Source organism: Anopheles bellator, chromosome 1 (assembly GCF_943735745.2).
Source record: "Anopheles bellator chromosome 1, idAnoBellAS_SP24_06.2, whole genome shotgun sequence".
Classification (NCBI taxonomy): domain Eukaryota; kingdom Metazoa; phylum Arthropoda; class Insecta; order Diptera; family Culicidae; genus Anopheles; species Anopheles bellator.
The window spans coordinates 12,587,122-12,598,980 of NC_071285.1; the positions used below are offsets into that span (position 1 = coordinate 12,587,122).

At 51.8% G+C, this 11,859-nt stretch overlaps 1 protein-coding gene across 1 annotated transcript; it reads left to right on the top strand.

Moving 5' to 3' along the window:
* The first annotated feature begins 8,090 nt into the window (after positions 1–8,090).
* On the top strand, positions 8,091–11,741 carry LOC131215037 (uncharacterized). Its single transcript, XM_058209414.1, has 5 exons — positions 8,091–8,181; positions 8,246–8,349; positions 8,430–8,501; positions 10,189–11,037; positions 11,100–11,741. Exons 1-5 carry the CDS (start codon positions 8,091–8,093, stop codon positions 11,739–11,741), a joined length of 1,758 nt encoding a protein of 585 aa, XP_058065397.1.
* The last annotated feature ends 118 nt before the right edge of the window (positions 11,742–11,859 follow it).

Sequence of the window (11,859 nt, forward strand, 5' to 3'; positions counted from 1 at the left end):
ATGAATCGTATTCGTACACCGCGATAAGATTGGAGGTAATTCTTCAACCTATTAAGAACGCCAGGCACTGATTGACGCGTATTAGACCTCCAATGCGTATTAGTAAATAAAATGGAACCTGCTGCTAGTGCGTACGGTGAATTAGTTTATTAATCAATCAGTTCACGAGTGTTGTTTAATCCTGACGCGAAACAGATTTGTTCAGCAGACCCTAGCGAGGCCCAACACAACGGGAGCGAATGACGAGCTGGCCAAAAAGGGGCCGCCACCACCACCACCAGCAAGCAACTCGCCATATCGGCGGCAGCACAAACATCCACGCAGGAAACCATGGAAATGAGCGGCACGGTGCGCAGGCTACTGGGTTCCCCCCGTTGGCCGTGAGTGGCAACGGCCACTCACACTTTCCTCGAACCAGCCGCAGCGAACGGTGACTCCATTTATCTTCATATGCCTCGCGCCATCATGGACCCGCATAGCGAGGACGAACGAGGACTGCCGCCATGGGACGAAGGTTGGTAATGAATTATGAATGTTTATTAGGGATTACGGCGCACCACGTCGGGGCTACTTTTGAGGCGCTGGACAGCGACCGTGTGGCGGGAACATTGGCCAAGGAATCGTTGGGTGACAAACTTCTGAGATCTGGAAATTGGTCCCTAATCTAGAGCGTAAAACTGTGCGCCAGATCGCCAGTCGTACAGTTGCGTAGGATTTTCCGCAATACTGTCTAGCTTTTCGTCTCACCTTCTCCCACCTGACGCCACTTATCCCGGCCCGGTACTCGGTAAAGACCGGACGAGAAAAACCAACAAACTGCCGGTCGACAAGAAAAGTGAATGATTGCGTCGCTAGTGCCCATTTGTGTCTGCCAGACGGCGTGCTGGTGCCACGCTGCAGGCGTACGGTTTACGATGTGAATCGAATTGACAATTTCGATTTTTATTCGATTTCAGCCCAACGAACCGGACCACGACCGGTCAGGCCACCCCCCAACGGGCCACCCCTATCCTGGAGGCCGGTGCCGGACGGAGCACGGTTCTGCTCAATAATTTTAATGAGTTTTCGTTCCGATTCCGTTTCGGTCGATCGGCCCGACGGTCGGGTCCGGCCTCGTCCCTGTCCCGTCGTTCGTCAATTTGTCATTCGTTTCCGGTTGCCGAGAACTTGGACGTTCGTCCCCCACCCCCCTTGGTCGGGGCAGAGTTGGAGAAAGGGCACTCACATGATTTCGGTTGGGGTTTTTTTTTCTGGATCGCCCATTACCGAACCGGTTCGGGTCGGTTCCCAGGCACGACCACCAGCGTATCCACCACCTGGCTGGTGGACTAGTATCTGCCTGCGCTGCTACACGAACACCAGTACACGGGCCGAGCTTACGCAGCGCCAATCAGTTTTGGCAATGGCGGTCTCGTGTCATTATGGCGGTCTCGAGATGAATCCTTTTCGCAACACTCAGCGCCCCACGGTTCTAGGCTCTCTCGATGTCTCTCTCTCTCTCTCTCTCGCTCTGTATGCCTTTACTCCTTTTTCTCTCTTCTTTCTTGGCGAAAAGTTCTCTCGCACTGAGCGGGAACGAAACGGTTGTTCTTTGGGGGACAATAAGAGTCCCTAAATCACGGGACGCGTTAATGGCGAGTTTAAATTGAATGTCGCGTGATATCTGGCGTGTGTTTCAGATAACACCGACCACCACCAACCAGTTCCGGATATCGGGCTGTTTATGGTTTGATAGCAATGTTCAGAGTGTCAAATACGCCTGTCAGCGATAGGCGGGAAAGTCCCATTTAGATTTGGGCTTCCGTTTGCAGTCGACGTTTGTTCACGTTTTAAAAGAACGGCTCATCAATAAATGACTTTGAAATTGACCGAGATTCAATTTCTTTAGTCCAGCTTAACATTCTCTCTCATCTCGCGAAAAAATCTTCATCACTCCAGATAATCTCTCCGTCCAAGACACTCTCGTTCCAACAAAAAACCCCACGATTCCGTGACAAATAAAAAGGAGGAAAATTAAACAAACGACAGCGACGACGCGACATACAAAACTATCCGAAATGGAAACTCACCTGACCCGCACCCGATGCGCCCCGATTCTTTTCCAGTCGGTGGCGGTCCAAAGGGACGAAGGCGTTGGAACTAATCAATGTTTACACAAACTTAGCCGTAGGATTGGAAAGTAAAATGGCATAGAATTTGTTTTTTCTTCACAACCTGAGCCAGTTCTCCCCTCCCTCCACACATGACGGCCAGCTTATTGTTACGGGGCCCCCTACCGCACACATACACAGACAAGGGGCGCGCGCGCCAGGACACTGGGTCTCTCGCGAGACTCGCCGCCGCCGCCGTACGGTCGTCGGAGAGACATATCGTCCCCGTATCGCCGACCCCGTTTTAAACTGGGACGTGAACGAAGTGAAAAGTAACCAAGTAAAGCAAAAGGAAACTATTTCGGAGTCACACCGCACCGCTACTGTCCTGCACACTTCAAAGTACGGGGGATTCGGACACCTTCTTCTTCTGGTAGTTTTGCACGCTCGGAACTGTTAGCGACACAAGTTAAGCAAATGGAACACAAGCGTTCCTTCCAACCGGGTCCGTGCGTTCCCGCGATGGCGATGGTAATGGTGGAAGAAAAATCGATAAAACTAGTACACAAAAGTGTCGCGAAGCGTTTGCCTAATGGGCAACGAGGAGGGGACCCGACTTTCGAGTTGGTCAACTCCCGGAGCGTTCGTACACTCAGTCTCAGACTCGCAGACTACTTCACAAAACTGGCTGACACAGCCTACTGCAGAGCGCCTGAATTTAAAGGATAGCAAATTTAGACACCTTAGACGGGAAAGGAATGACAGTCGAAGTTGGCGGCGCAAACAAACCACATCACCAAGCCCCGCTTCGTGCAAACACAGTTCCTTACGCAGTTACTCATTGGTCCCACCACACAAACACATACACTCGGACTGAATTCACTTGGCAGGATTATTGTTGTGCACCTTTTGAACGAGAAGGCTGCCCCTGGAGTTCCCGGGGCGCACAGTTTTCACACTTTTCCTTCCGGTCTTTGCACAACACATCACGAGGTGGCCGTCCAGGCTGGAGGGCAGCTCCACCGGCTTGCCGCTGGCTGGCTGGCAGGCACTGCTGCAGGGACCCCAGCCCGTGGCCCGTGGTGCCTGTGAAGCGTTGCTGTGCGGTCCCAAAGCGGTTATGCAAACAGCTACAGCGCGTCCGAGAAAGCAACTGAGAAGGCGAAAAGTCCGAACCAGGCAGCGCGCGTCTTGAGGCAGCGGCGTGAGTGGCCGTGGTGCCCAAAACGGGGCCACTCACAGCAACCGGGTGAGTCGGAAAATGAGCGCTCGCACGCGAGTGCGTGCGAGCGCTTTTCGTCCTTGTTGCGCATGTCCTCGTGGCGCACACCACGACTGTCCCGACGGATGGATGGCCGCGGGCACGGACCGTACGCAAACACATCGTCACCTGAGCAAAAACACATACACCCAGCAGTCGTGTGAGACGCCCGCGTGTTATCCCTGAGAGTCGGGATCCCTGTGCCGTCCGCCCGTTCCGTCCGTCCATCCGTCCGGTTGGCATATTTACGCGTCTATTGAAGCGACCCCCTCCCGACCGAGGCTAGAGCGTTGTGCGGTTGTGTGAGTTATTGAATGAAAATGCAAAATTCATCGGCGTGTAGGCCGTGTGTCGTAGGCCGGGTCGGCCGACGTAGCCGACGCGGACGACCGCGGGACGGCTTTTGAGTGGGATTTTCTCGTAAAATTTCCACCCTGCTCTCCCCCCCGCTGGGATGCCCCACGCACCACCCTTCTGGGACGGTCTGGGGATCGGGTGGTGTTGGTGGGGTGAAATTATAAGTGGAAACGAACGCGTGGAAAAGGAGCGAAAAGTTTGCACACAACTCCACAAACTTGTGCAATTACATTCCACCGGCCGCTGCTGACCCTGAGCCGAAAGACAAATTTTATTATTCTCGCAAACATTCCACGGGGCCCGCTTTTTTCTCTTGGGGCACACGGGGACTCCCAGACAACCCGGTCACCCGTTGGTGCGTTTGCACGTAATGCGAATTACATTGCCAAAGAGGATTAAAAGAAGAATTTTCTTTGTCGAAATAGTTCGCATACTTACGGAAAAAGCGGTGGAAAAAGTCGTCGGCATGAAGTCGGTGCCAATCAGTGACACCATGTCCTTGGTCCTGGTTGACCTCAATGCGCGATTTAATACGCGTAGCGTCCACGCTGCATCGAGCACGAATTATTATGCGTACCCACATTAAACGTATTGATTCAAGAAGCTAAAACAGAATTTTGTTTAAGTAAAACCCAGGCGATTTACTGTCCTTTTCCACGCTACGGTTGATTATTTTTCGGCAAACACAATCTTTTTCTCATAAAATCAGCGTCAGCGTGTTCTGCGTCATCAGCGCGCACCCGCCGCGAGATGCAATTCTTTCTGCTGCACTGCAACGCCCAAAGACGCCCAGTGCAGCAGTGCAGGGCAGACAGGAAAGGGGATGCCCTGGGGGACCGAGGCCAGGGGCTGGGCAACCAACGAGCAAGTCTGTGCTGCCCACGGACGCCGAGGCTTAATACTCCACAGGCCTAGCGTAGCATTGCGTGAAACGATCGATTTTACGGCGGCAATACACAATTCTGGCCGTTCTGTCTCTGACTCTCGCTGCCTCTCTCTCTCTCTCTCCATACCGTAGACCGTACACACATACAGACGACGTCTACGCACATCAGCCCACCCAAAAGTGGACAGCAGCGCCCCGCTAACCGCGATCATTCCGTGCTGCGGCACCATTCCGGGCCAGCGAGCCGTAATCTCGCTCGCTGCTCAATGCTGCTGCTGCTAAGTAGTAAAAACGGTGACCACGGTGGCCGTCGGTGGCTCGGTTCGGGGTGGGCTATTTTTATGAAGATGTTGTTGCTGCCATTGTTGCTGTCTTCCTCGTTCCCGTCTCGACGTTCTGCCTGGCTGTATGAGTGTGAGCCACACACACCGACACAGGAACTGGAAGGGCTGCGTATGGGGCCAGAGCCTTCCTGTGGGAGTGCTCCCCCGACGGCCACTCACTCGGTCGCAGCGGTTCTCATTTTCACTTAAACATCCCACACAAGGAGCAATCGATGTTTGTGCGATGTTTCTGCGATGTTTTTCTCGCCGTCGGATCGAATTTGTGCGACAAGGCAAGGCACAACATAGGACCGCGATGAAACATCGATCTCCGTCGCATCGGTCTGCCCGATGGACCCCGTGTTCGGTCGAGCCGTGATGAACACGCCATTTGTTTCGCCTAAAATTGAAAATTTAAAATCAATTTCTATGTTACTTTCTTGTACAATCTACTCGGTTTAGGCACGAGCCGATCCATACGATAAACAGCTCAGGGTATTGCGTCGAGTTTAGCAGAGATTTGCCCGCGGGGACCCCCCATGATTCCGGCACTCGCGGCGGCATGCAACGTCGGAACTCAGTTCATCCTTGGTGTGTACAGAATAAGCTTTTAGTTATTTTGGAAGTTAAGGCACTTACTGTTTGAAGGCTTCCGTTTCCTAATATCTCTTCTCTGAAGAAGGTCTCGGCGCAAAGTTTCGCTATGCCAGCTTCTGTGGTGTGGCCCGCTACAGTGGGTCCTACTCTCCGGCGTTTAAACTGGTCACATCCAGTACTCGATGGGCCCCGCCAAGGGGTCTTTAAATTGAGCACTGTAAATACGGTAACTTGGATTTAGCAGCAAAAAAACGAAACTCTGTAACAAATCGGGCGCACCCGACCTTCCTTAGGTTGGGAGAAGAAAAGCTGAAGGTACTATCACCATACTCCACGGCTCGATTAATCTGAAAGGGTGATATTCGTCAACGACGTCTTGTGACGACTACAACTGTGGGGCGACAGTCTAAAAATAGCAGTCAGTGTTGCCTTATCAGTCGGGCCGAGTATACCCAAGTAGCGCGTCTGATTGCCTTGATTGGCGAGAAATGCACCACTTACACCAACGGAGGGTCGACCTGCTGTAATGCACTTTTTCCAGACACTGCAACCGCAAAAATGCCCACTGCGTCAGTTATGTTAATGGAGATGGTTTTGTTAGGATTAGGAGAGGTATTTTTTTTAACGCAACTTCGGCTTATCATCAGAGCAATACTACAACAAAAAACTGCTGAAAACCACCATTTATTGACGCACAGAATTGGCCGTCATTTGCATATCATACGGCGGTGGCCAAGAGTTTGCAGTGGTCTCGAAACTACCGGGCGCCAGATTTCTGCTACAGTAAACGTAGCCCGCTCTTCTCTCTGATAGTGTGGGGTTACGACCGAACCGGCCCCCGGGTTCCGTTAGTAGTTGAAACCCTCATTTTTCAAGCTCGCCGATCACCGATCGGCGGCTGGGTTCGAACGCTCAAGTCGAAAGGGCGGGCGCATCGCAATGCCAGCAACTATTCAAAGGAACGACCGTCTACCGAGAGAACTTTTGCAAATGCTGTAGTTGGCGAGACCATTTCAAACACGATAAGAAATGCACTTAAAACTGCATGCACTAGTGCACATCGCCGCGACCTATCAGTTGTGTACGCGAGGGGGCCACTATAGAGTGCTCAGGTTGGTCCACGACGTGCACGAGGCTTCGCTTTCTTCCGTTGGTACATCAGTTAGTTGTACTTCCTTGGCGCTAATAAATTGATAAATTTAAACACTCAAGAATTAATTTCCTAATTTGAAAGATGAGAACCACAAAATTGCGTCTCTAATCCTTGGCGCCTGCCTGGTTCTTATTGTCTTTCGATCATCCCCCGCTCAAGAAATCAGCCCTCAAAGAGATAGTTTCGGGATCGATAACCGAAACCGGCAGAGATCCAATCGGTCAAGATTAGGGGATGAAAAGAAAAGGCCGAAAAATCACGGCCACCGCTGGGCGAAAAAAAAGGAGATAAAAACAAAACCCGGAATTAATCGGTATGGTCTCGAATACCGGAACGAAAACACCGCTATACACCGGTACGTTCGAGACCACAGCGAATCGATAACCCCGGTGGCCAGAATCGATCACCTTCCGGCGAGTTGGCTGCGGCGGAGAGGCCTCCCGTTTTCGGCACATCTTATCATCCCAGAGTGAGAATTTTGTTGTCGTTTGTGCGTTTCTTCCCAAACCTTCCCCCAACGCAATCGCCACGCGCCACAGAATGACAGGTGTAGAACGGCGTTTTATTGCCCGTTATCGATGGCCGATTTGAAGCAACCCCTTTTTGGGCCCGTGCGAGATAAGAGAATGCCCTGGGTCTTCGGGGCGGGGAAGGTGTGGAAAGATTAGACGTTGCCTATTCGCCTATTGTTAGAAGGAGTAGGGCCCAGCAGCATAAATCTCGCTCATTGCGCTTCAACCAGACTGTCCTCAGCATTGCGGAAAAATGGAGCGCACACCATACGAGCACGTACTTACTTGGCGTGCGTTTATAAGTTTACGATACCCTTCTGGTCGGCCGACCGGACGGTGCGTAGAAAACGTGTGAAAATTCCCCGAAAACGGGACCAGAGCACGTGATTTCGCACCACGTGGTGTTTGCCGCATGGCCGCGTGCGTCACATATGCGGAGAGCCGAGCAAAGTGGAGACAGAAGAAAACAAAGCGGACGCCTGGTCGCTGTCAAACGCCTAGTTATTTGTAAGCCGGTAAACGAACCGGCCGCAAGTAATCTGGAGTGTTTACAAAATAAAGCCCACGAAAATGATGGCTGGCCGCCATCGCCATACGGCAGGCAGCGTAGTGTTGCTATGGTTAAAAAGCCGAAATGAAATAGACTAAAGGAAACTGGTGGTAACGGTTTCTCCGGGCAACCACCATCAGGGTGCCTTGTTTGCTCGACCCGGGAACCGATTGTTTATTTCGTCGAATGGTCGATTCGACCAGTCAGTCTCAGCAAACCGCTGGCAGCGAACGGCAGCAAACGGTTAGCCTTTTTGTTACGGCTTTCAAAATTTCCAGTCAAAACCCTTTAATTGAGTTGAGACAAAATTGGATTGTTGTAAAATTCGGCAAGTAAGCCCTGTAAGTCACCGATCCAGCAAATGGCTAAGAAGGGAGGAGTTCAGCAGCTGCAGACGGAGATCAACTCGGACGATGAGTTCGAAAAGTTTCTGGAACGCGACGGCTTACTGGGTTAGTTAAGGGGTTAAGCAATTTATGTTGAGCGGATGTTTATGTTTTCCGTCGCCTGCTTTAGTGATGGACGTGTACACGGAATGGTGTGGCCCGTGTGTTGGCATGATCGGCAGTTTGAAGAAGATCAAACTCGAGCTCGGTGGAGACAATTTGCAGCTGGCCATCGTACGTACCCACTATGGAGGAAGTTTTCGTTCCTAAGTGGCTCCCTGTGTAATTCATGATTTTCTTTTCTTCACCGAAAGTGCAAATCCGACGAAATTACGGCCCTCAAACGATTCCGGAACAAAAGTGAACCTACGTGGCTTTTCTCTTCGGTAAGTGTGGCATCGTGTGGTCATTTAATATTCAACCAATCACAGGGATTGTTTTAGAATGTTGATAAATGGAAGAAATACCTCCTCGTACCATAATATTGGTATTAGAACAACTTCTCATTACGTCGAAGGACTGCCGATCGTTGGCAGCAGATTTGAACGCTAATAACAAACCATAAAGTACGATTGCGTGCCAAAGGCCCATCGAGACTCGCGTCCATCAAGAGGGCCAAAGAGAGAAAGAGAGAGAGAATCGAGCATCCTCGCCAAAACGAGGCCCATTAATTCAATCGCCAAATCGCTTGATGCTTTGATATTTTGCGGAGGCACCCAAGAACAGAACCCCCTCCACGACCAAACTCGTCGTCCGAGGACGGATCGGATCAGAAACTGTTGCTCTTCTTCAATACTAGACCTCTAGGACCCAGGCCCCAGTGTGCTATCGTAACGATGAAAAATAGGGCCAAATGCGGCCGCAATCAGTGAAAGAAGACGAGTTTATGATGTTGCTAAGCTGGCCGACCTGGTTTTTGGCCAATTTAAATGGCCTGGCCCCGCCCGCGCGATAGTTGATAGGTTTAAAGGGATGCAGTTGAACGGCGCCGTCGTCGTCGTCGGGGAAGGGAGCGGTATGCTCCGGCACGCGATGTAAGCACCTTCCGAGCTGCCACAAAGTTCGCTGTAATTTTCGTAAAGTTTGAAGGGCACCCGGTCGGATCGTTGTTGGGCCGACCGTTTAGAGCCTAGTTTGGTTGTAAGAGGTGTAAGCTTATGTAAAGCATTTGGGAATGCAAAACATGTCCCTTATTCGTTTACTACTGACTACCAGTGCCTGCGAGGCCGTTTAGGATAATCTTAGCCTCGCTGGACGCTCCGAAGGTCATCGGAGCCCGAGAGCATCGTCGGTTCGGGTCGGCAAATTGTAATTTGATCACAACACCCCGGGCATTGTTGCGGGCTAATTATATAATAATTAAGCAAACAGGGTATCGATCAACCAAAGCATCGCGTCGGGATGGGTGGAAATCAATTTTTCCGGCAGACAAACGGACCAAGTAGGATGCCGTTTCAAAAACACATTAACGAAGCTATCGATAAACTTCTACCGAGACCGGCCACAGGGCAGGCTGGTCGCGGATGAGTAATTCGAATTCATTGGCCTGGGGCCACGACGCTGGAAGAAAGTAAATATTGTTCCTTCTTTGTGGCCACCCCGAATATATTGGAACCGAGCCGTTTACGATGCGATGCCATAAATACAATACGGCGGAACTGATGAACCGCGACCAGAGCAGCGCGCGCTGTGCAAACCAATAAAATTGAATCAATTTGCCCTAGCCCTTTTTCTGGTTTGCCAGCCAGGCCACAAACACACACACTGGCGGCGAGGATACACTTGTAGCGATCGTAAAACCGCTGTTAACGGCCGCGAAATGACGTTCCGATGTTTGGATGTTCCACAGTGTGTCTTCGGCGGTTCCGTGTTTTTATTGTGACCTCGTTTCCCACGTGCTACGCGAGCGTGGCCAAGGCTTTCGATTGTTGTTTTTTGGTTTAGGGTTAAAAGCGCGCGAAGCGCATTTGGAAAAAAATACGCAATATGGAAAGGATGTTTTATTTCGAAACGAATGGAAAAGATTTACTCATTTTGTTACCTTTATCTGCAACTGGCTTCCCCCAAACAAAGCACGGTAAAATTGTGAATCTCATGTTTGGCACGAACGTGCCAAAGCTGATCAACCTGATCACGGAGGAACTGGACCTGGAGCTAAAGTGTCGGGCGGGCGAAATCGAACGTTCGTACTACGAGTTATGGGAGCTGACACCCGAGGAGCAAGAGCGAGAGGACGTGCGGCAGGAGCGTGAGGAGGAGGTGGCCAGGATCGAGCGGGAAGCGGCCGCCAAGAAGCGGATCGACTACATCACGCACGTCACGGATGAGATTATGGCGAACATTCCGGACATGGGCTGCTCGCTCTTTATGCCGCATGTCCACAAGGACGTGTTCAAGAAGCTGCACGATCACGCCGAGAAGCACGATCTGCACCTGAAGGAGAAACGGTTGGTCCACCTGAACCCGAAGATGCTCGAGATACTGCACTTTGAGTGCGAAAACCCGATGGCGGACGAGGTGTTTGAGCAGATTTACTACAAGGACATCCAGGCGTACGTGTGGAAGCTGAACGATGGCGAAACGCGCCCACCGGAGGAAGTGATTGGCGCGTACGTGAAGATCATCACCGAGCCGGTCGAGGTGCTGGACGCGGACGGGAACGTGGAGAAGGTGATCCCGCGGATGATCGATCAACTCGAGATGCTGTACAACGCGAACGATGACACGTGGAAGGCGGTCCCCAAACTGCCACCGCAGAAGAGTGGCAGCTCGATCGCCACCACCACCTCGTCCGATTCGTCGCAGAACGCATCGAAGGAAACGTTTGACGAGGAAGCGTGCCGGAGACTGTTCGTTCCCGGCGTTTGGACACCGAGTAATCGGCGGGCGAATGCAGCCCTCTTCTATCTGCTCTTTCGGCATGTAAGTAATTCGAGTACCCTAGTGGGTCTAACCACTAATATTTACGCCACGTTTACCCGCAGCTTACGGAACACTTCCTGCCACCGGATCCGGTGCCGGAACCGCCGCACATCTGCATGGTTTTCGATGCGTACAAAAAGCGGGACGTGCTGGAGGTGGCGATGAACGAAAAGTACAAGACGCAGGTCATGGCGTTCGGTTACTTTACGACGGGTGATCCGAAGACGGCCGAACTGATTGCCAAATCCACCGAACGGTACCTCACCAAGAAGCCGAACGTGAACGACAAGCTTATCATGAAGGTGTCGAAGGCAACAAGCCACGCCATGCTGGCTCTGACCGCGATGGGTCCATGCTACGTGAGCCAGAATGCCGTCGAGGGCCAGGAAGAGTGTGCGACCCTGTTCCCGCCAAACTATAACTTCGTCGAGGAGGAAAACGAAACGGGCGAGGTGGAGAAGAAGAAGCACAAAAAGAAACGGCGCGGCAAGAAGGGCGACAGCTCTTCGACGACGACCGTCGATTCGGCCGTTTCGACGACACCGTCGGCGGAACCGGGAGCCGACGGGCAGAGCGAACTGGGCACCATTGGGGAAGGATCGACCGGTGAAGAGGGTGAGACGACATCCTCGTCACAAAACTCACCGGAAAAGACGGGTGGGGATCCGGAGGAAGGTGGTACAACGGCCGGCGGTGGCACTTAAGTGGCACTGGCCACAATTTACTAGTTTTGTTTGGTCATCATGAAGCGGTAGTGGCAGAAAAACATGGACTCGGGAAGGTTAGTAAAAAAACAAAACCCGACTTTTTATTTCCATTACA

Bases quoted from the DNA above. Each gene is read 5' to 3' on its own strand.
- LOC131215037 (XM_058209414.1), top strand. From the start codon at position 8,091: ATGGCTAAGAAGGGAGGAGTTCAGCAGCTGCAGACGGAGATCAACTCG. The intron at 8,350-8,429 runs GTACGTACCCAC...CTTCACCGAAAG, and splicing joins ACAATTTGCAGCTGGCCATC to TGCAAATCCGACGAAATTAC. The intron at 11,038-11,099 runs GTAAGTAATTCG...GTTTACCCGCAG, and splicing joins TCTATCTGCTCTTTCGGCAT to CTTACGGAACACTTCCTGCC.